Source organism: Nuphar pumila, chromosome 1 (genome assembly GCF_984573655.1).
Source record: "Nuphar pumila chromosome 1, dmNupPumi1.hap1.1, whole genome shotgun sequence".
NCBI lineage: Eukaryota > Viridiplantae > Streptophyta > Magnoliopsida > Nymphaeales > Nymphaeaceae > Nuphar > Nuphar pumila.
The window spans coordinates 32,658,415-32,680,660 of NC_143249.1; the positions used below are offsets into that span (position 1 = coordinate 32,658,415).

General features: G+C 39.6%; 1 protein-coding gene across 3 annotated transcripts in view; it reads right to left on the bottom strand.

The window, feature by feature from the left end:
* The window catches only part of LOC149848608 (autophagy-related protein 13b-like), a 32,396-nt gene extending 11,752 nt beyond the window's left edge, over nt 1–20,644 (bottom strand). For all 3 annotated transcript variants that reach the window (XM_089996426.1, XM_089996436.1, XM_089996445.1), the window contains exons 1-2: nt 18,379–20,644; nt 18,036–18,217 (exon numbers count right to left, since the gene is read on the bottom strand). In XM_089996426.1, coding sequence (XP_089852552.1) covers nt 18,036–18,217; nt 18,379–19,986 — 1,790 coding nt within the window. In that variant the 5' untranslated portion in view covers nt 19,987–20,644. The remainder of the gene's footprint in view (nt 1–18,035; nt 18,218–18,378) is intronic.
* Between the last annotated feature and the right edge of the window lie 1,602 nt (nt 20,645–22,246).

Sequence of the window (22,246 nt, forward strand, 5' to 3'; positions counted from 1 at the left end):
AGGAGGTGCTTGTGGCAATCCCAGATGACTACACAACTATGCAGTTATGACATCGTCTTGTTCAGACGTATTCTCAAGTTTCTCAGGCTAGAGTTTTATTTTTAAAGAGTTTCAAATGTTGAGAAAGGACTCCATGACTGTCATGGAGTACTTAAACAAAATGAAAACTATCACAAATCAGTTGGCCATTGTGGGTTGTGCGGTCAGTGACAAAGATATGGTGCAACAAACTTTGAGCAGGTTGGGACCCGATTATCATATGATGGTTACTTCCTTGCTGTGTTTGTCAGACTTACCTACATTTGAAGACCTTCGTGCTAAGCTCTTACAGTATGAGATGACTTTGAAAGGATTCTCTAAAGGTAATCACAACCCCATTGGAGCACACGACGTTCTTGCCACAGGAGTTACCTATGGTCGAGGACGTGGCAGGTATGAATCTCAAGAAAGGGAAGGTCAAGAGAGAAATGAACAAGGAGCTCATGGAATATTACCTACTCCCAGTATGCCTCCTAATCTGCAAAGGCAAAGGACAATATCTATCTGCTTTCTCTGCAACAAAAGGGGGCACATAAAGGTAAATTGTTGGTTTAACCCGCAAAATAGAGGAAAGCAATTGGAGACAAGAAAAGGAAAAGATACATTGAAGAATAGTGGAGAAGTCAAAGAATTGTTATTATCTGCCTTGACTGAATTGAATATCAAATAAAATGATCAAGGCACTTGGTATGTTGATTCTGGTGCAGCCACTCATATAATTGGTGATGCTGGTAAGATCCTAAATCTTGTTCCTTATGTTGGTAGAAACAGTATAGTCACTGGAGATGAGTCTCACCACCATATTTTGCACATTGAAAATTTTGTAATTCCAATGTCCAACTCTTCTCTTGCTCTTTCAAATGTCATTCATGCTCCTAATATCAAAAAAAATATTGTTTTTGTCTCTAAGCTTATAGATGACATTAATGTTTTAGTTGGGTTTACTCCTTTTTCTGTTTGTGTTAAGGACCTTCACAGGAGATAAACGTTTGTTGAAAGAAAACGTCAAGGAAATATGTACGTGTTCCAAGAGAATCCTTCCTCTCGTGTTCAGCCTGTTGATTCCATCTTGAAGCTCACATCATCATCTTCAGTTCCTCCTGATAGTGTTTTTAATCTTTCTGAATGTATTGAACCGAATCTTTGGCATGGTCGTCCGGGTCATTGTAGTAGTCGCTTTATTGATAAGCTTGTTTCAAGTAGTCTTATTCCCAAGTCAAGTCTAAATTTAAGTGTCGATAATAAAAAATGTTCTAGTTGTCTTCAGTGTAAGAGTCATGTTCTTCCTTTTCATTCCATTAATAAAAGAGCTTCAAGACCATTTGAGATTATATGTTCCGATGTTTGGAGTCCGGCTCCAGTTTCTTCCATGTCTGGCACTAGATATTATCTCAGCTTTGTTGATAGCTATTCACGATATACATGGATCTTCTTTATGAAAAGTAAATCTGAAACCTTCAAGTTATTTCAGAATTTTCATTTCTTTGTTCAAAATCAATTCTCTGAGAATATTATTTATTTTCAGTGTGATGGAGGGGGTGAATTCTCTTTAAATGACTTTATTAGTTTTCTCTAGACAAATGGGATAAGTAAGCAGGTGTCTTGCCCTCATACACCTCAACAGAATGGGATTGTTGAACAAAAGCATCACCATATTGTTGAGAGTGCAATGAGCATGATGCATGATAGTAATCTTTCAGTTACCTTCTGGACAGAGGCTTTTCATACAGCAGTCTATGTCATAAATTGATTGCCCATGAACATCTTGAAAAATAAATCACCTTATTTATCTTTACATGGTGTGCATCCAAATTATCATGATTTGCGTGTATTCGAGTGTGTATGTTATGTTCATATTGACAGTTCAATGCGGCACAAGTTTCAGGATTCTTAAAGTGCAGATTTGTGAGGTATGCTGATGATTACAAAGGCTACAGATGCTATGATCCCGTGAGCAAGCGCATCAAAATATCCAGAAATGTTGTGTTTGACGAATCAAACTTTGGTCATAATGCTAACACTCCTCCTGAAATTGAAGTTTATCATCCTTGGTTGAACTCAGATCTCTTTTCTAGGATTGATGATATTTGTTCTTCTGAATGTAATCAAAGCAATGAGAGAAATGTATCTACTGCTGCGCAAAAGACCCAGAAAAGTATGATTTTTGAACCATTATTGGCCCCCGAAAGGTATAAAGGCATTGTTTACTCGATGTGAGAAGGAGATACCTCTTAGCTCTAATCAGGAGCAGAATTCTCCTTCTGTTTCCATTCAATCACCTGTTCACAGAAGGTCTACCCGATCTCGACATCCAATTGATAGGTGGGTTAATTATGAGAACTTCGCGATGGATTTTCAACTCTTCTTAACCTCTTTGGGCAAGGAAGATCAACCCACAACATTTTATCAAACAATAAATTCTAAGAGATGGATTGAAGTTATGAACGAAGAAATGGAGGCGCTTCATGAATGTGGCACTTGGGATATTGTTCCCAGACCACACAATTGAAATGTGGTTGGATCAAAGTGGGTGTATAAGATAAAGTATAAGCCACATGGTACTATCAAGCAATACAAGGCTAGGATGGTTGCCAAAGGCTTCACACAGTAGCAAGGACAAGACCATGATGAGACCTTCAGTCCGGTCGTGAAAATGGGTACTATCTGCATCATACTATCATTGGTTGTTTAACACCAATAGACTCTCAACCAACTGGATGTGAAAAATGAGTTTCTACATGAAACTCTGAAGGAGTAAGTATACATGGAGCAGCCCACTGGGTATGCAGAAAGAAACTCTAAAGAATACATATGTAGGTTAAAGAGAGCTATATATGGTCTGAACGGGCATCTCGATCTTGGTTTGATAGTTTCTCTCTTGAAGTATAAAAATATGGTTTTAGTCGGTCTCTTCTTGACCATTCTCTTTTCATATTCAAATGCAAAGATATAGTTACCCTGTTATTGATATACGTGTAAAGAGCCTTACAGACAATAACTTGATATTTCAAACACAAGCTAGCTCAAAGTTGCACTCAAATGTTACACACCACAAAAGCAAGAAAGTGCATAAAATGCACTATTTTATTAACAAGCACAAGGGAATAAAAACCCTTATTGAATAATAATACAATGGGTTGGGAGGCCCTTATTTATAGAGAGGTGAAAGAGAGGGAGTCGTTGGGTTGTACCCAACGGCTCTGACAGAAACTGTGCAGCACACAATCTGTAATTAGCTGACAGACTGTGCAGCACACAGTCTGTCATTAACTGACAATGTTCAGTTGATGATAGATTACATAAAAAAGAAAAATTACAGAATTAAAATATACATATATGTATTATTTTCTAACACCCTCCCTCAAACTTATGGTGAAATCACTGAAAGTTTGTCAAGTAAAAAGTTGAATCTTGGTGAGCACAGTGCCTTGGTGAAGAAATTCGCAAGTTGATATTTTGATGTTACATAAGTTAGATCAATAGTCTTCTTTAAGTATTCTTCACGAACAAAATGACAATTCATCTCTATATGCTTAGTTATTTCATGGAACGTATGATTTCGAGCAATGTATATGGAGCTCTTGTTGTCACAACATAATCTTGTAGGATTCTGGAGATGAATTCTCATATCTGAAATTAGTTGTTTGAGCCACATGATTTTCATAGTAGTAGTTGTCATTGTTCTATATTCGGCTTCGGTAGATGATAGAGACATTTTTTTTTGTTTTTTGCATCTCCATGAAATCAATGATTCACCTAGAAACACACAAAACCAGTTGTTGAGCGCCTATTAATTGGATCCCCTCCCCAATCAGCATCAAAGTATGCAATAAGATCTAAGGAGGAAGAAGAAGATAGAAAAACTCCCTTATTTATTGTACTTCTGACATATTTAATGATTCTCATGACTGCACTCATATGAGTTGATGTTGGAGCATGTTGAAATTGACTGGCTATATATACAGCATGAGCTATGTCCGGTCTTGTAATACTTAGATACATAAGATATCCCACGAGTTGTCTGAAGAGGGTTGGGTTGTCCAAAGGAACTCCATCATCGGCTCGTATCTTCATTCCAACTGTCTCTAGGGTGTCAACAACTTTATCATCTGATAGTCCTGACCTGTCAATAATATCTGAAGCAAACTTTGTTTGTGACAATATGTATTCTTTGTTAGAGTAGGATACTTTTATACCAAGAAAGTATGTTAGAAACCCAAGATCTGTCATTTCAAAAGAATTTTTCAAAAACTGTTTTACTTTCTTGATTACTTCTTTGTCACTACCTGTAATCAACATATCATCCACATACAAAAGTAAAATTATAATACCTGCAGGAGAATTCTTAATAAATAAAGTTGTATCAGTATAACATGGTTTAAAACCATATCTTGTAATAACGTCGTTAAAAGTATCAAACCAAGCTTTAGGTGCTTGTTTGAGACCATACAATGCCTTTTTCAATTTAAGCACTTTACCTGAAGGAATTATCAATCCAGGTGGAACATCCATATATACTTCCTCATTAAGATGCCCATTCAAAAAGGCATTTTTAACATTCATTTGAAGTATATTCAAATTTTTAATAGCTGAAATAGCTACAAGCATCCGAACTGTGGTCATTTTGGCAACGGGAGCAAAAGTTTCTTCATAATTAACTTTGTATTCTTAAGAATATCCTTTGGCAACTAGCCTGGCTTTATGTCCTTCCAAGGATCCATCACTTTTGGTTTTTACCTTAAAAACCCATCTCCAACCTATGGTCTTCTTTCCAATGGGTAAATTTAGAATTTCCCAAGTATTAGCTTCTTTAAGAGCATCTAATTTTATATGCATAGCTTTTATCCATTCAGGTAAATTTTTTGCTTCATTGTAACATGAAGGTTCAAAGTAAGAATGAATGGCTATAAGACATGTTCTATGTTTAGGAGAGAATGAGTCATAAGACACAAATTTATTTGAGATCCTTGAGGTTTGTTCAGATCTATGAATAGTTGATTGTTGTGAGGAAATTTCTAAAGCTTCATGATTACTTTGATTTACACCTTCATTGGTTGCATTTCGATTCCTTCTAGTGTATACTATTGGTTCAGTTGTTGTTATATTCTCAATAGGAGGTTCTACATAAATATTTTCATTATTAGACAGCAGTTTAAATAAGAATGAATAATCAGAATTTATGTCTTCCGACATGTTTTCTTTAAATCCACTTTCATTTTCAACAAAATTGACATTCCTTGATACGAGAAGTTTATTATTTTTTATATCATAACATTTGAATCCCTTTTGTGTTTCTAAATTGCCAATAAACACACAAGGAATAGCCTTAGAGGACAGTTTATCTCTTTTATCATTTAAAACATAACATTTGCAACCAAAGATTCTCAGTCTTTTATAGTCAGGTTGATATTTAAATAATTTTTCAAAGGAAATTTCATTGGACAATGTTTTTGAAGGCATCCTATTTATAAGATATACTGAAGTTAATGCAGCTTCTGCCCAAAGATTTTTTGGAACATTTTTAGCAATAAAAAGAGTCCTTTTAGTTTTCATAATGTGCCTGTGTTTTCTTTCTGAAATTTTGTTTTATTGTGGAGTTCTAGGAGATGTTTGATGTAGGATTCCTTTATTTTCTAAAAATTGTTTAAATTCATTTGACAAATATTCTCCTCTAGATTTAGTTCTGAGGATTTTGAGTTTACTTTCATATTGATTTTTAATCATGTTATGGAATGTTTTAAAGATTTCGAATACATCGGATTTAAACTTAAAGAAAGTAAATCCAGCAATATCTAGTGAAATCATCAATAAACACAACATAGTAGGAGAATCCTCCTTTATAAGCTATGGGTGTAAGACCCCACACATCTGAATGAACTAATTGAAAAGGCATTAAAGAATAAAAAGTTCTTTGACCATAAGGCAAGGTTGTCATTTTACCAAGTAAACATTCTTTACATTCAAATTTTTTTTTATAAATATTTTTGGTAACTGGTACAAAATTTAATTTCTTTATATTTGGATGCCCAAGTCTATGATGCCAAGTCTGTATATCTTTTGTTTGGGCAATGTTACAAAATGATTCCTTTGGAATACAAAGGAAATCCATATAATAGAGATCTCCTTACCTAGAACCTTCCCCAATCAATTTCCAGAACTGGCGATCCTGCACCCAATATTTATTCGATGAGAAAATGACATCACATCCATGATCCGAGATTTGCGAAACTAAAAGTAGGTTAAGATGTAGTTTAGGTATAAATCTTATTTTTGGAATATAAAATTTGCTATTATTTTTAAAAGTTTCAACACCTTCTATTTCTAAAGTAGTACCATCAGCAGTGGAAACAAATGATGTATTTGAATTAGATTGACATTCAGATAATATAGACTTATGTGGAGTCTTATGAAAAATAGCTCTTGAATCTAGAAGCCAAGAGCACATATCAGGAGTAGAAGATGCTGCAATAGTCGCTCCTGACGTAGATCCTTTAAGCAATGGTTGTAATGCCTCCGTCAATTGAGATAATGATTTGGTGAGGTCCTTGAGATTCAGAGTATCTTCATCTTGTTTTGATGGTGCAGCGGCAACACGTTTTTATTGAGACCTATATTTGTATTTAGGACATTGAGGCCGAATGTGACTGGGTTCATTACAGTTGTAGCAAATGATTTTTTATTCACCTTTATTCCTATTGAAGTGGGATGGTTTATATGGCTTAATATAATGTCCTGGTTTTGATGTGGCAAGAGCGCGGTCCTCTTCTTGATTATTGCTAGAAGTAGCAAGAACACTAACATTTTTACTCATGTTTAGCCTAGTTTCTTCTCCACTAAGTTTAGTGAGAATCTCATGAATAGGAGGGGGTGTTGAAGATGATAGCAGTGAGGCCCTTGTTTATTCAAATTCGGGTCTCAAACCATAGAAGAAGGCAAAGAATCTATTTTTTTCAACTTGAACTCTTCGCATTTCTATACACTTACTGTAATAACCCGTAAAAAAAAAGTTTGGATTCGGGTCGGATCCGGACCCGGACCTGAATGGAGGCACCGCCTCCCGTGTTTTTAACACAGGGAGGCAGGGGTTTCAAAGAGAACCCCTGCCCCCTTCTTCCTCTCTCGTTCTCTCTCCCCGATTCTCCCTCGTCTTTGGTGATTTGCCGAAGAGGACTGTTAGGCCGTCGCCGGCGACAGCCCCCCCTCTGCGACCACGCCGACGCTGCCGCCACCTGCGACCTGCCACCGACGCCGCTGTTGCCGCTGCCGCTGCCGCTGCCGCCGTCGGCGACCACCAGGTACGCCCTCTTTCGTTCGCCACTCTCCCCCTCCTCTCTGCTCCCTCTGTCACGGCAGGGGAGGGGCCGAGCCCCTCCTCCCTGCCTCCTGTCACGACAGAGGAGGGGTTCGGCCCCCTCCTCTCTCTGCCCTCTGTCAAGGCAGGGGAGGGGCCGAGCCCCTCCTCTCTGCTCCCTTTTAGGCAAGGGAGGGGCTGAGCCCCCTCCCTGCCCTTTCGTTTGGCAGGGGAGGGGCTGAGCCCCCTCCCTGCTTCGTGATACGGTAGGGGAGGGGCTGAGCCCCCTCCCTGCTCTTTGTTTTGATGGGGGAGGGGGTTGAGCCCCTCCCTGCTCTTTGTTACGGCAAGGGAGGGGGCCGAGCCCTCCCTGTGCCTCTTTTCTCGTTAGGCAGGGGCATCGCCCCTGCCTTCGCTGTTTTTCGGCAGGCCGGGGCAAGCCCCCTCGCCTCGCTTTTCATTGGCATCGGGCGGGCCTCCGTTCGTTGTTGAGAGGCAAGGTGTGGCCTCCTGCTTCCCCCTTAGTGGCTCGCAGGGAAGGGCCTCGCTTCCTTGCTCTCTTGGCTGGTAGGGCGAAGCCTCCCTCGTTGTCTTCTTCGGGCAAGGGTGCGACCCCCTGCCTCCCCGTTGTTCGCTGACAGCATGTCAGCAGGGGCTCGTGGCCCTGCCCCTGCTTCTTGCGCTTATAGCAGGTGCGCATGTGCACAATGCCCCTACCTTTGCTTCCCTTACGTCAGGACGGCGATAGTGCCTCTGACTTTCTATTTTGGTATTAGCTTGCTAAGATCGTTACTTTTGCAGCTCGTACGACGGATCCCGCTCGCGCTCCGCGACCCGAGCCGCCAATCGCGTACATCCGCGAACGACAGCAAGCTTGCAACTCTCAAAGGTAGGGGAAGATTGCACAGAAGACTTGGACAATTGAATTGAGTTCAATTAACTAAAAAGGACAATTAAATAAATATATATGCATATATATATATATATATCATATATATTTATATGAGTACGCATTTAACTCAAGGACGCGGTTTCGCGATCCTTGTCCTTTACTTTGCCGTTGCGCATCGCGCACAGGTTTTGTGTTGCACTCCTGTTTACAGTTCCTTTACTTTGCCGTTGTGCATCGTGCAAAGGTTTTGCGTTGCACTCCTGCTTAGAGTTTTTACTTGCCGTCGCGCGTTGTGCGAGGGTTTGCGTTGCACTTATGCTTACCGCCTTTACTTTGCCGTTGCGCCTAGGCTCTTGCTTTTGCATATGTGTTGGTATTGCCTTGCTTTTGCAGATGATGTGCAGGTTCTTGCTCTTTGCGTATGCCTTAAAGGCATCCTCATAGAGGATGCAAGAGACATCTATCACTCACTCTTGCGACAAGAGTTCAGTTGGGAGCTAGCGATACACCTCCGTTTAAGGAGAGGGATACCTCACAAGGATCCTGGCTTTTCGTGTGTACAGTCCTGCAGAGTCGACTTGAGATTTCAGGGAGCTGCGCAAAAGCATCAAAGACTGCTCCAAATCGAAGCATTTGGAAGGATGTGACTGGCTGGTTCTGCTCGCCTTTTTGGCATATCTCGGGTGATCCCGAATTGGAGGTTCGAGCGAACTTCTTAGCGGGTGTTCTGTTGAGAAACCCGTATCCCGTCTATCGAGGCCGGTATCGAGTCATGCGAGACATGTAGATACCCCGATAGCGGATGTGATTCGAGATAATCACATGCATAATGTTGGCACAAGGTACTGTTGTTTCAAAAGATAGAGTAAAGTTGATAAACTTTACATCTTTGTGAAATACTCCTGTTGGGGCTTCTATTGAGGAGCTATACCCCCTTCATCCTAGAGTACTTGTAGTCGTGCACGACACGTCTAGTACTGCGATGATCGGATGAGACGGTCGTGCGACCTCGAACAGCGCTAAATGCAAAATGTTGTAATCACATAAATGGCCTCACATTCGCCTTCACAGGCAAGATGCTCGAGTGGTTTAAATACCACAGCATAGAATGGGTCGTTAGTTAAGCAACCCCTAACGCACCCGTTCGCTTCTGGTTGTCTGTCAAGGGAGAGGACAGATCGGTATAAAAACTCCAATGGACAGGTTGTTAACAACCACCCCACGGGCAAAGATCTGGCCTCCCCAGTCATTGGAATTAGGGGATAGGGGCTACACAAGTTAGCTCAACACTTCTGCAGAAGTTGGATGCATCCGTGGCACTGCTTTTCAGCCTCTGGGGAATCCTCTCTCGGCTAATGTCGTCCCTTTTGGAGCGGACTCAACTAGCTATTCGGGTTATCGAAAATACATAGAATAACAAACGCCCGAACTAGTCTCAGTTGTTTCTATATTTTGCCTGCGCGTACCCGCAGGCCAGTAATTATCAAAACATAAGGTCTGTTCACACTGGTCATGGGTCGTGAGATTCACTTGCACTACGGATTCGCTTGCACTACTGATTCACTTGCACTACTGATTCGTTTGCACTACTGATTCGCTTGCACTACTGATTCACTTGCACTACTGATTCGCTTGCAATACTAATTCGCTTGCTTGCTCGATAGTTCTGTATGCTACTCGTTGAACTGTGCACGCCTGTCAAGGCGTTACTCTAGTTGGTTAAACTGCTTACGCAGTTCTTTGCGGAGTAATAAGGAGTTTCTCATGCTAGTTAAATGCTTATAATAATAGAATTATACCAGTTGCTACATATTAGCATGTGACTTGCTTTATCCCTTGGTTGAACTGTTTGGTGCTTATTGTAGCGTAACACTTGTTGGTTTGCATCTCTTATGATTGATGTAATTACATACAGCTCGTAATCTACGAACTGGTGGCAACTAGGATTGATGTGGCCGCTTGTCTTATAAGCTGCTTACATATTGTGATATAATTGTTGTCGTATGATTGCTTATGAATGGCTTGTGATGTAATGGTTTATGCCTTACGATTAATTTAATTACTTGTTCATGGACTGAGCCATTTTATGGTAATTATATGTTTTACGAGCATTGTTATGAGTGCTTGTCTTATTCAGTTGTTTTGTTTGGCTGACGGGTAGAGTTAGTTACCCTTCGCCCATAGAATCAACCGAATTGACATATCTGCGCGTTCTCATGTGTCGTTTACACATGCTTTGAGGGCCTATTTGAGGATTGCAATATTCCTCGTGGCAATCATACGATACGTAGGATTATATGCTTCTGCGCGGAGTGATATAATGCATATTGCTGATATACATGCTTGTGCCCATATTGTGGCTACTGACCTCGAGAGCAGGCAACTGTTCGGAGCAGTCGATTGTATAGATGCGTGTATCACCGAGTAGGGTGTCTGACGAGCACCTGATCTCCAAAGGATTATCTGCGAGGGCGTGTATGATCAAGACCAGGTACCCGGCTAGAGTGGTAGATTCTCTGTGAGGATGTACACTGTCCACGAACGGGTAGCCGCAAGGATGGTGAACTCCTGTGAGGAAGTGTATGGTCCAAGATCAGGTATACCATCTAGGGCGGAATTCCTTGTGAGGTTATACATTTCCCAGACCAGGTGATCCGGCGTTGATCTTGTTGTATGTATTAGTAGCTATCGACCCCAAGAGCGGTCTTTTGTGTTGATGCGTGTATCGCAATGATTTTCATTGGATATGGCATATGTTGGGGATCGGTTTCCCAAAGGTTTCGCTGTGAGGTTATACATTTCCCAGATCGGGTGACCCGGCTAGAGTGGGAGATCTCTGTGAGAATATACATTGTCCACGAACGGGTAGCTGCAAAGACGGTGAACTCCTGTGAGGAAGTGTAGGGTCCAAGATCAGGTATACCCTCTAGGGCGGTAATTCCTTGTCCGGTCGTATATCTCTCGAACCGAACGATCCGACGTGGATCTTGTGTTTTCGCTTACCATAAAAAGTTATGGTGAGCTGTGACGATCTTCTGAGATTGTTTGTGATAGTCAACTATGAATTCATAGTTTCGGCTTTCTGTTTTAGCATGATTACGTGCATGACTCAGATGTGAGAATCAGATCGTTAGTGACTCAGATGTGAGAATCAGATCGTTAGTGATTTGAGTTAGTGATCATGTTTTGGACCTTCTACGGAAGGGTGAGATTCTCTGAGAAAGTATGACGCCTTAGTGCGTCATAACCGGTGACGGTTAGCCGCGTAAGACTTTGAGAGATGAGGATAGATTAAGGTTGTTCAGGACAATGCGTTTGTTAGAAGTAGTGAGCGACAAACGATGTCCTGATGGTGATTAGATGCAGAGACCTCGTTCTAGGAACGAGGACAAGCTTGTTGCGTAGTAGTTCTCAACTTACGATCAAATAGATCGTATGCTGCGTTGGTCAGTTGCACTGCTTACTTGCGTTGAACTGCTTACTGTTTGCACTACTTACGCATTTGCACTGCTTACTCGCTTGCACTACTTACTCGCTCGCACGCCTTATTCGCTTGTACTGCTTACGTGTTTGCACTATTCACCTGCTTGCATTGCTTACCTGTTTAACTGCATATCTGCTTTAAACTGCGTAGCCTACTGAATTAAATGTACTTAATTTAGTTCCTTGTAGTCTCTTTTGTGCACCTACTAGTTTTTTGCGAAACTAACCCATTCTATGGGTACAGGTGATGATTAGGTACACTACGGGCGATGGCGCGATTGCGAGATGGCTTCAAGGCTTCTTCTTCCTGCTCTTAGCTCGCGTCCTGGACGCTTGGGTTTGTATCGGATTTCCCTTAGGATATCCGAATCTTGTGAGTTTTGGTTCTTTTAGCTAATGTGCCCAAAGTTGTCAGCTTGCCTTATGATTTATCAAAGAAAAATCTTCCGTTGATTTCATAAACAAACTCTGAAGGAAAGAGATATTTCTAGTCACTTGCCTGTTTTTCTGAAAAGGTTCGCAAGTTTGAAATTTGGGGCGTTACACTTACCTTCCCATTTGGGTTCAAATTGGGCAAGTTGGGTCCAAATTGAAGATAACTCCATAAAGTAATCTCTTACATTTTTATCTCCTTGTTTGATATTTCTAACCTTTTCTTGAAGATGATACTTGTGAGCCATATCTTTTTCGGTAAACATACCTTTAAGATATTTTCACGCTTCATTTGCCTTTTTATAGCATAATAGATTTGAGGCGATTTTTGTCTAAACTCCACTTACCATCCATGAAAGAATTTTTGCATTTCTCATTTCCCATTCATCTAATTTCTTGTAGTATTCTTCCATGGCTTTGTTTCTTTCTTCAAGACTAGTCTCAACTTCATTTTCACCTAATGAAATTTTGGGAATGGGTTCAAGAATAATACCTCTTACGAATCCCCACAAACCTTGACCTTTGATGAATGTCTCCAAGTGTCCCGCCCAAATATTATAGATGATTCCTTCAAGTTTGAAGGGTGGAATAAAGTTGGAATTGCTTGTATTGTGTGGAAAAGATTCACCCATGGTGAATTAAAGGAGGAAAAGAAATCACCACCATGAAATAGAATAATCATGATTTACGAGGCAACCCACCGATGCACTGTTGATCATACACCTAGCTCTGATACCATGTAAAGAGCCTTACAGACAATAACTTGATATTTCAAACACAGGCTAGCTCAAAGTTGCACTCAAATGTTACACACCACAAAAGCAAGAAAGTGCATAAAATGCACTATTTTATTAACAATCACAAGGGAATAAAAACCCTTATTGAATAATAATACAATGGGCTGGGAGGCCCTTATTTATAGAGGGGTGAAAGAGAGGGAGTCGTTGGGTTGTACCCAACGGCTCTAATTAGAGCCATTGGGTACAGTCCCAACTCTTTAGTAGACAGAGACTGTGCACACAGTCTATCATTAGCTGACAGACTGTGTGCTACTGTGCAGCACACAGTCTGTCATTAGCTGACAATGTTTAATTGATGACAGATTACATAAAAAATAAAAATAAAAAATTACAGAATTAAAATATACATATATGTATTATTTTCTAACAATATGTTGATGACATTATCATTACAGGTAACTCTAATGAACATATTGAACAGGTTAAAGAACTTTTGAACCATAGATTCAAGATGAAGGATCTTGGTAAACTGCGATACTTTCTTGGAGTAGAAGTTGACAGGACTCCTAAAGGCATGACACTTACTCAACATAAGTATATTGTTGATGTTCTTAGCAAGACAGGTATGACAGATTGCAGGCCTCTAAGCACACCCAGTGTACTTCATCAGAAACTCAGTTCCCAAGATGGAGATTTGTATGAGGATCCTACAGGATATCGCAGGATAGTAGGAATGTTTCAGTATCTTACCTTCACTCGGCCTGACATTGTTTATGCTGTCAATCAGGTATCTCAGTTTATGCATGAACCGCATATTGGGCATATGGAAGTTGTTAAACGCATTCTTCGATATTTGAAAGAAACTATTGGATATGGTCTTTTGTACAGAAAGAGTATGCATAGTCATCACATGCATGAACTTCTTACTTACACGGATGCAGATTGGGCAGGAGATCCAGATGAGCGTAGGTCAGTCTCAGGATACTGTGTTTTCATTGGCCTAAATCTTGTCTCCTGGAGCAGTAGAAAACAAAAGGCCATAGCCAGGTCGAGCACAAAAGCTGAATATAGATCAATGGCAGTTGCTACAGCCGAAGTAACATGGATCATACACCTGTTGACAGAAGTAAGAGAATCGATTTCTAAAAGCGTTCTCTTGTGTGACAATCAAAGTGCTATCAATATGTCATTCAATCATATCTACCACAGTCGTGCCAAGCATATTGAAATTGATCAACATTTTGTAAGACAAAGGTCGAAGAGAAGGAAATTGAACCAGAATACGTACGGACTGTTGATCAAGTTGCTGACTTGTTTACAAAAGGACTTATCAAGGAGCGATTTTGGATGTTAAAAGGCAAGTTGTTCATGGTTCAAAACCATGTACAACTTGAGGGAGGGTGAAAAGACGTTGTCATTCACGAGATCCAGACCCAATTCGTTTTATTTTAACACATGCTCATTAATGGCATGTTGTAATTTTAACATATCATGTCATGGGTATTTTCGTACCCTAATTATTGTATCTGTATATACTTAATGAGATGCAAAACCGCAGACTGCAGCCATCAGAGCCTCTCTCTCCTCTCTAATCGTTCTCTAACACCGATAACTATGATTTTGTCACAGCTCAAAGCATCCTCTTGCATACATTGTCACACTAATTAAGAGTGCTGGCCACTCTCTTCGTCTTTCATAAGAGAAACACAAACATCATCAAAACCTCCAGATTTATTCTTAAAAAGCCTTTCATTAAAAAGAACATATGGTGACATTTGCATTCATCCACCCACGGTGGTATAGTTATCAACATTTCCATGAATCAACAAACTTCAGCCCTTACAGCAAACACTGTCCTCGGATTCTTGTTATTTGGTTTTAGCTTTTCCAGCTATTGTGTGAACCAAAAATAGTTCAAAGACTTTCAACCAAGAACAGATGAAAGGTCGTTTATCATGTAATATTTTGGTGGCAAAAATCAAAGATCAACTCAGGAGAGGTCTGTCATGATACCATTACAAAGATTTGAGTGTGCTCTCTTGGTTACTCCATTTCATTTCACGGGCAAGATTTATAAATTATCCAACGATAAAAGAGGAACTCAATGAGGTTTATTAGAAGAAAATTCAACCCCCAACTTCAGTTTGGCAATTAAGAATCTTAGCTAAAATTTGACTTGCATTGAGAATAAAATTAAAGAAATAGTGTAACTACCTTGGGTTTCTACTTCATGAAACTAACAATATCTACTAAAGTCATGAACCAATGAAAATATTGAAACAATTGTGATCCTTTGAAAGAAGAACTGATATATCATAATGAACAAGTTTAAACAGATAAAAGCCCTCTTCTTATATTTGATGTATAAGACAATTCATGACAGGTATGAGTTTGACAACTAGAAATAGCTTAACAACCCTTTCTGAAATTTAAACAGAGTGAAGCAGGTCAATTACTACAAGATTATAGAGTAAAGTTGCAATAATAGAGTAGTATACTTTATTTGATGCATCAAATTCTTAGGAAAAGCATCAACTTTTCCCCTGGGATATGGCCACAAGGACACCAGTTTGCCGGAAGAATATTTTTTCATACATGCCCGAGATAGCAAGCTCAGGAGGAGGAAAAAATTCTATTACAAGAGCAGCAAAACCAGTCAAAAGACACTAACTTGGAAGTAAAAGGACAGGCATTTCCTATATGTCATTGGTGTTAACCCTTAGAACTACCATGTGGCTGGTTACACCTTCTTCAATACGGTTTTTGTTTGGAGTACATATTAAAAGATTACTTAACATGAATTTCATGCTCCCAAGCCAATAATCCAGCATTCATTGAGAGTGTTTGTCTTGAATTCAAAGAAAGGAATGTCAAATGCATTTTGTGAAAGCCAAAAGTTGTCCTTGCACTGCAAAAGATTTTTATATTGATGTGTCAACCAGGGTTACCGGAAGCGCCATAGAACCCGGGGACGCATTTTGGAAGCACGAAACGTGGCACTCCCGAAACGATCTAGGAAGCGCCATAATTAAATGGGAAGCTCGCTTCCCCTTCTTTTTTCCTTTTTTTCTGTTTTTTCCTTCTTGTTTTTCCTTCTTTTTCTCCTTTTTCACTTTTCCCTCGCTTCCAGTTCACTCCTTAGGTCGCTTCCGGTTCACTTCTCTTCTCGCTTTCGAGACGATTCCTTGTTCGCTTCGAAGTCATCCCATGTTTCCCGCTTCCTAAAATTTTGGAAATGCCTCACTTCCCGCTCCCACTTCCCCGACTAGCAACTCTAGTGCCAACTATTCACCCATTAGCAGCTACACAAGTTTTTTACTTTTTCGCAAAACTGGCCACTGTATCTGTTGCAAACCTTGCCTCTTGCTCTACAAATTGTCTTCTCTACCATGTCCATACAAATTCCTTTTATTTTGAATGCTGAAATCCATGCTATGAACAGAGCGTCACATTAAAGAACTGGGTGTAGATTGAGACCTCAATGTGACAGAAGCAATGACCATGTGCAAACCAGAAGCTATATCAGCAAGGTTCCCATTCACCTTTTCAAGCTCTGGCACAAGTTAATCCATAGTTGCAAGTTGGCAACCAATTTACTCGACTACAAAGATCACCTTTTCCAGATCTAAGATTTCATTTTCATACAATGGTGTCCATTAGAAATCTACAGAAAATAATTAGCATAATGAGCGTTATAGTTACCTAGAATGTTGGATAATATCTCATGCAATATTGTCTTTCAAGAAAAAAACCTCTTGCAGTATTACAGATGTAACATAGAAGGTCATTCATGGCCCTTGCTTTTCAACTTTATGTTCCTAGGGAAAGACATTATGCTGTTGTAGATCTCATAGCTATCTGTACAGAACATAAACTCCAGTGATGTCAGCCAACTGAGGTGGACCATGAGATCATGAATATGTTTCAACAGAATAATCTGACAACAGAAAACTTCCAAAGATGAGCAGTCTAGCAAGATACACAAAAAAAAAAGGAAACGATAGGAACAGAAAAAAGGAGGGATATGAACATATGATACACACGCTTGAAGGGGAAATACACAGAAATTTGCAAGGTGACATGCTTACTCACAAGACCAAATCAAGGCAAGATAGTGGGGCATTCCCTTTCAAGGAAGTAGATACAAAATCATAATAGATGAACAGAGAAAACTGACTTTTTGTTTTCTTCTCTTCTATCTAGAAGTCACAAGAATACGTTCATGAATTTTTAACTTTTCAACTTTATGAATGTTCCTATGCTAGAGTAGCTGTCACCATGGTAAACATTAGGGGTAATGTCAGGAAGAAGAGAAACTTTTATTGGAAGGGTGCGACTTTATAAGCAAACGGTTTAGAGTTAGACAAGTGTGAGGATAGAATTTGACAGAGATAAACACAGGAAAAAGAACAAGATTCTTGGAGGCAAGGCACGAAGAAGAAATAGCTTGAAGAGCCCATGAATTGATCTAAAGGACATGACAAAAGGAATTAGGATAGAAGATTTAGACATTTAAGATAAGTGAACTCAAAACTCAATACAAAGTCAAGGAATTTCCTACATGTGATTCCATTCTTTAGCTTCTTCCTTTTCCAGGAGATGATGGGAACTGCATCTTTCCTGATGCAGTTCAGTTAAGGCAGAGTAGATGAAGGTTGCATAAGCCACCAAAGGGATATATAAAGAAAAATTAGATGAGACTTTCAAGAATGTTACCATCCCTTTTTGATGACTAAAATGTCTCTCGTCTGGTGGGAGCGAGGTAGCTTTTGGCACTAAAACCCAACACTCAGACCCCATAAAAATTTCAAACTGCGATCATGAGTTGGTGGAACAAGACTAAATAAGTTACTGGGAAAAATAAAAATAAATTATCACTTCCAGAGATACACAATAAATGATATGCAACATGCTTAAGAGATAGGAACAGAAATAAAGGTGTGCCATAAGATAAACTTAACTATTGCATCCATTTGTCTGAAACTTCTTGTTGGAAACAAGCTAGCTGCTAGCTTGTTCTAATACTATCTCGATACATTATCATAGACATTTGAACAACAAACAGGTAAAATAAACTAGCGATATAAATATCAAAGACATCTCTCACATGAATGACATACTAATTAAGGAAAGAAATATTGTTGAACAGTAAGAGCACCTGTTATGTGCATATGACAAATCGTCATCAATAGCAAACGGGCAAGAAAACTCGTAGTCATCAGATTCTTCTTGGAGTGATAATCTGCTGGAGCTCCTCGACACTGAAACCCATGGTGAACTACTAGCAGACACCCTTGCTCCACATAAACCTCCACAATCTTCCTTACCAGACAACAAGGCCTAAAACAGAAACAAAAGATAAAGGGGAAGTGAAGACCCAAAAAATTAGCTTCACAAGTATTAAGAATTGACAGAAGACAGCAAAAAAACTAAAAGGGAAACCACTGAAGCAACTATATTATAGATATAAATCAAACATGACCAATTGGCATCCACAATACCTTCTGACTACAGCATGTGGGCAAGGCATGTAAGATGGCATTAGGCTCTAATGTTCTCAATTCATCTGCCTTGACAGAAGACTTGCTCTCGCCCTGAGATGGGCCAACAGTTGCTCTTTTAAGAGATGGGGATCGGGGCAAGTTACAGTTTCGGTCATGAGAGTGCGGTGTTGGTAATCCCGGGCTCCTACCAAATCTAGCTGACGAGATGCTGAGTGGAGCACTTTCACAGCGTAGAAGAGCCCTTGAAAGATACTGATGTATTGGTGGGGAAGGTGAAGGAGAAAGTGAGAAAGGAGAAGGCCAGTACTCATCAAAACCAGTCATTTTGGGGATGTCCAATGGATGCAGTGGTGAGCTTCCAGATGGGGAATGATCCACATGTAGCTGCCTATGTCGTGGGAGCTGATGAGAGGAAGGATTAGAAGGCAATGCACGAGAGTCAGAGTAGATTGGAGAAGGTGAAGCAGATAAATTGCTGGTATGGGAAGGAGGTGAGTTCGAGTAGAGCAGAGGAGTGGCTCTACTGAGGTCGTTACTCCAGCTATGCCTCCTAGCAAATGGAACTCTTGAATTCGGCGAATTTAATGGGAGACCAACTGCATTAGTTCCTTTCTTCCCAGATGGATTGAATGATCCAGAAGCAAACCTTTTCAAAGGATCAGCATTTGGACTTCCAACATAGTCCATCATCAATTGTGGGGATGACGGAATAGAAGGTTCGAATTTTATATCGGTTAGACTCGGATGGTACCACACAGACAGGGAAAGCCTACCACAAGGAGTCTCAATGGGCGCAAAACTGAACAGCTGCATCTCAGCTTCTTCCTTACGAGAGAAAGGCTCTGCAAATGGTAAGACCTTATAGCTAAGGCTAAATGGGTAAATGCGACTAGATGAATTGAGAACTTTGAAGAATCGATAAGCAGGTAAGAGCCTAACAGTAAGATATAAGGACCGCAACAGTATGTTCAATCTCTTCCCCATCCTCTTGTAAGCCGAAGACGGCGATTCATTCGAAGGCAAGTAACAATTCTGCGACTCCGGGACGGCCATATGCCCCCGACCTTTACCAAGCCGCGGCCCGCCACCCTTCTTGCCCTCTTCATACCTGGTCCTACCAGGATGCAATTCTCTACCACCCGCCTTCCTGTGCTCATACTGAACCACCCAACGCTCGGCAACCATCTCCGTCGCGAACGACGAATCTTCCTCGCCGGAGTTCCAACAATTGAAGAACCGCCCCTTCAAAGACGGATTCCTCGAAAAGCCTACCTTCTCCACAGGTGAATCGCATGCAGACCGCTGCACAATGACTATATCTATGACCAACAATTCCCGGCCGTTCTGCCGCCAAAGATCGAAGTTTTCTATCGCAGGGAAGCAATCCCTGAGCACCAAACTGAACCATCTATCCCTCCGCCTAATTCCAGGCGACGATGTGGAGGACGAAGAGGGCGACGAAACCGCCTTCTCGCCGCTGAAATTCCTCGACGAGGCGAAGAGAGCCCTAGATTCTAGTATAATATGCAGGCACTTCGAGAAGAATTCCGTAATTATCTGTTCGGTCTTCGGCGATTCCGAGTTCAAATTACCATGAGATGACATGAATTGGCCAAATACTCCACAGATGGAAGACAATCAAAGAAACAAAATTTACACTCGGCTACTAAGTACTAAAACTAAACTTACGCCACAAGCTTGGAAAAGATTGAATCCAACTCCGTAAACCTTAGATCTTATACAGCGTAGAACAAGCAATGGAACAGAAAACCTTAGATTTTCACTATGACGAACTCAAAATAAACTCTGCAAACCCCAGTTTTTATACTATTAAAGTTCAACACCTTAAATTTCTACCACGAAGAACTTGAACCGAACCACATAAACCCTGGAATTCTACTACGGAAAACTTGGAAATCGAATCCCACAAGCCCTAAAATTCTACATCACGAAGAACCACGATCGAGCTCCATAAACCCTAGACTTCCCACTAACAAGAACTCGAACTGGACCAAGAAAACCCTAGATTCTAATCATAAAACAAGAATTGAGCCCCATAAAACCCTAGATTTCGGGAAGTTGAGAAACACCAAAATTTTCCACACCCAAAATCAGGAATTCAGAGAGTGGAAAAGGAAGAAGAAGACGACAAAAATAGGAGGTCAACAAGGACGAGAAGAAGAGGGAAATTCAGAGAGAAGGAGGGATTGGGGAATTAGGGTTTGGAAGAGGAGCTTAGCTCCATGAAGTTTGAAAAAGGAAACCCACAAATCATTTTTCTTTGAAAAAACTCGGTTTGAGTTGTTCGACCATAACACACGCATACGCTTCCTACTCGTGAATATTTTAATTTAATAATAACAATAAGTATTAGTAATAATTCCGTATTTATCTTAAAGTATTTAAATTTAACTGAGAAAATATTAATAATTGGAACTAAGTTCTTAGAGAGAGAGAGAGAGAGCGCTTTCTTGAATAAAGTGAGACCAGGGGTTGCTTTAATGATGATAATAATAATAAAATATTTCACATTTAATATTTAATAAAAAATATTAATGTAATACTTATATTTAATACCAGGGAGAGGGGGGCACTTAAGGTAGGGCTTGACTTCTACGAGGGTTCTTCGTCATCAACATATATATATATATATATATATATATATATGATTTTGAAAACCTCTTCAATGAAAAGCCCTCATGGATATTTTATTAGATTTTTATTATTTTTTTGAAATTCTGACCGTACAAATGTGATCTATATGCTTCTTTTTCTAAGAATAAGTTCTTGGAGCATTTGATTATGATGCATGAGTAGGTTTTTATAAGTTTCAAAAATTAATGATATACAATTTTTATAAATTTTTGAGGCTCCAAATATCACTTTTTTATCCAAAATTCGTGATCCAAGTATGGATTTTAATTAATCAATGATGTTGAACACATTTGTACCGTCAAAATAAAAAAAAAAACACTATAATTTTTCATTTGATAGGTATGAAACAGTTTTTATGTAAGAGGTTTTCATTCTCAATATATATATATATATATATGTGATTTTGAAAACCTCTTCAATGAAAAGCCCTCATGGATATTTTATTAGATTTTTATTATTTTTTTGAAATTCTGACCGTACAAATGTGATCTATATGCTTCTTTTTCTAAGAATAAGTTCTTGGAGCATTTGATTATGATGCATGAGTAGGTTTTTATAAGTTTCAAAAATTAATGATATACAATTTTTATAAATTTTTGAGGCTCCAAATATCACTTTTTTATCCAAAATTCGTGATCCAAGTATGGATTTTAATTAATCAATGATGTTGAACACATTTGTACCGTCAAAATAAAAAAAAACACTATAATTTTTCATTTGATAGGTATGAAACAGTTTTTATGTAAGAGGTTTTCATTCTCAATATATATATATATATATATATATATATATATATATATATATATATATATATATATATATATATATCAGGGAGAGGAGGACATCCTTGAACAGGTGAGCAGAGATAATGAGGGTGCCTTAAATGCTTTTTGTCTATGGCACGAATGGTTCGGGTCTGATGATGTTCAAATCCACTAAGTAGGACATGGACTTAGATTTTGATCCAAGCAAGATTTCCCTTAAGTATTATCAAGCCAAATCAGAAAAATGTTCATGTACACTCGAGGGTGGGGTGTGGGTGTCTACCGGTCTAATATGACCTGATCCTGACTTAGTGTAAAATCCAGTAAGGTCCAAAATTGGTAACGCAGAAACTATTTCAATTAACTAGTCAGTGGCAGCGGGCTTGAAAGAAGGTGTTGAATTGACCCTTTCGTCCCAAGTTCAACTCTCACCGAGTGTGAGGGTG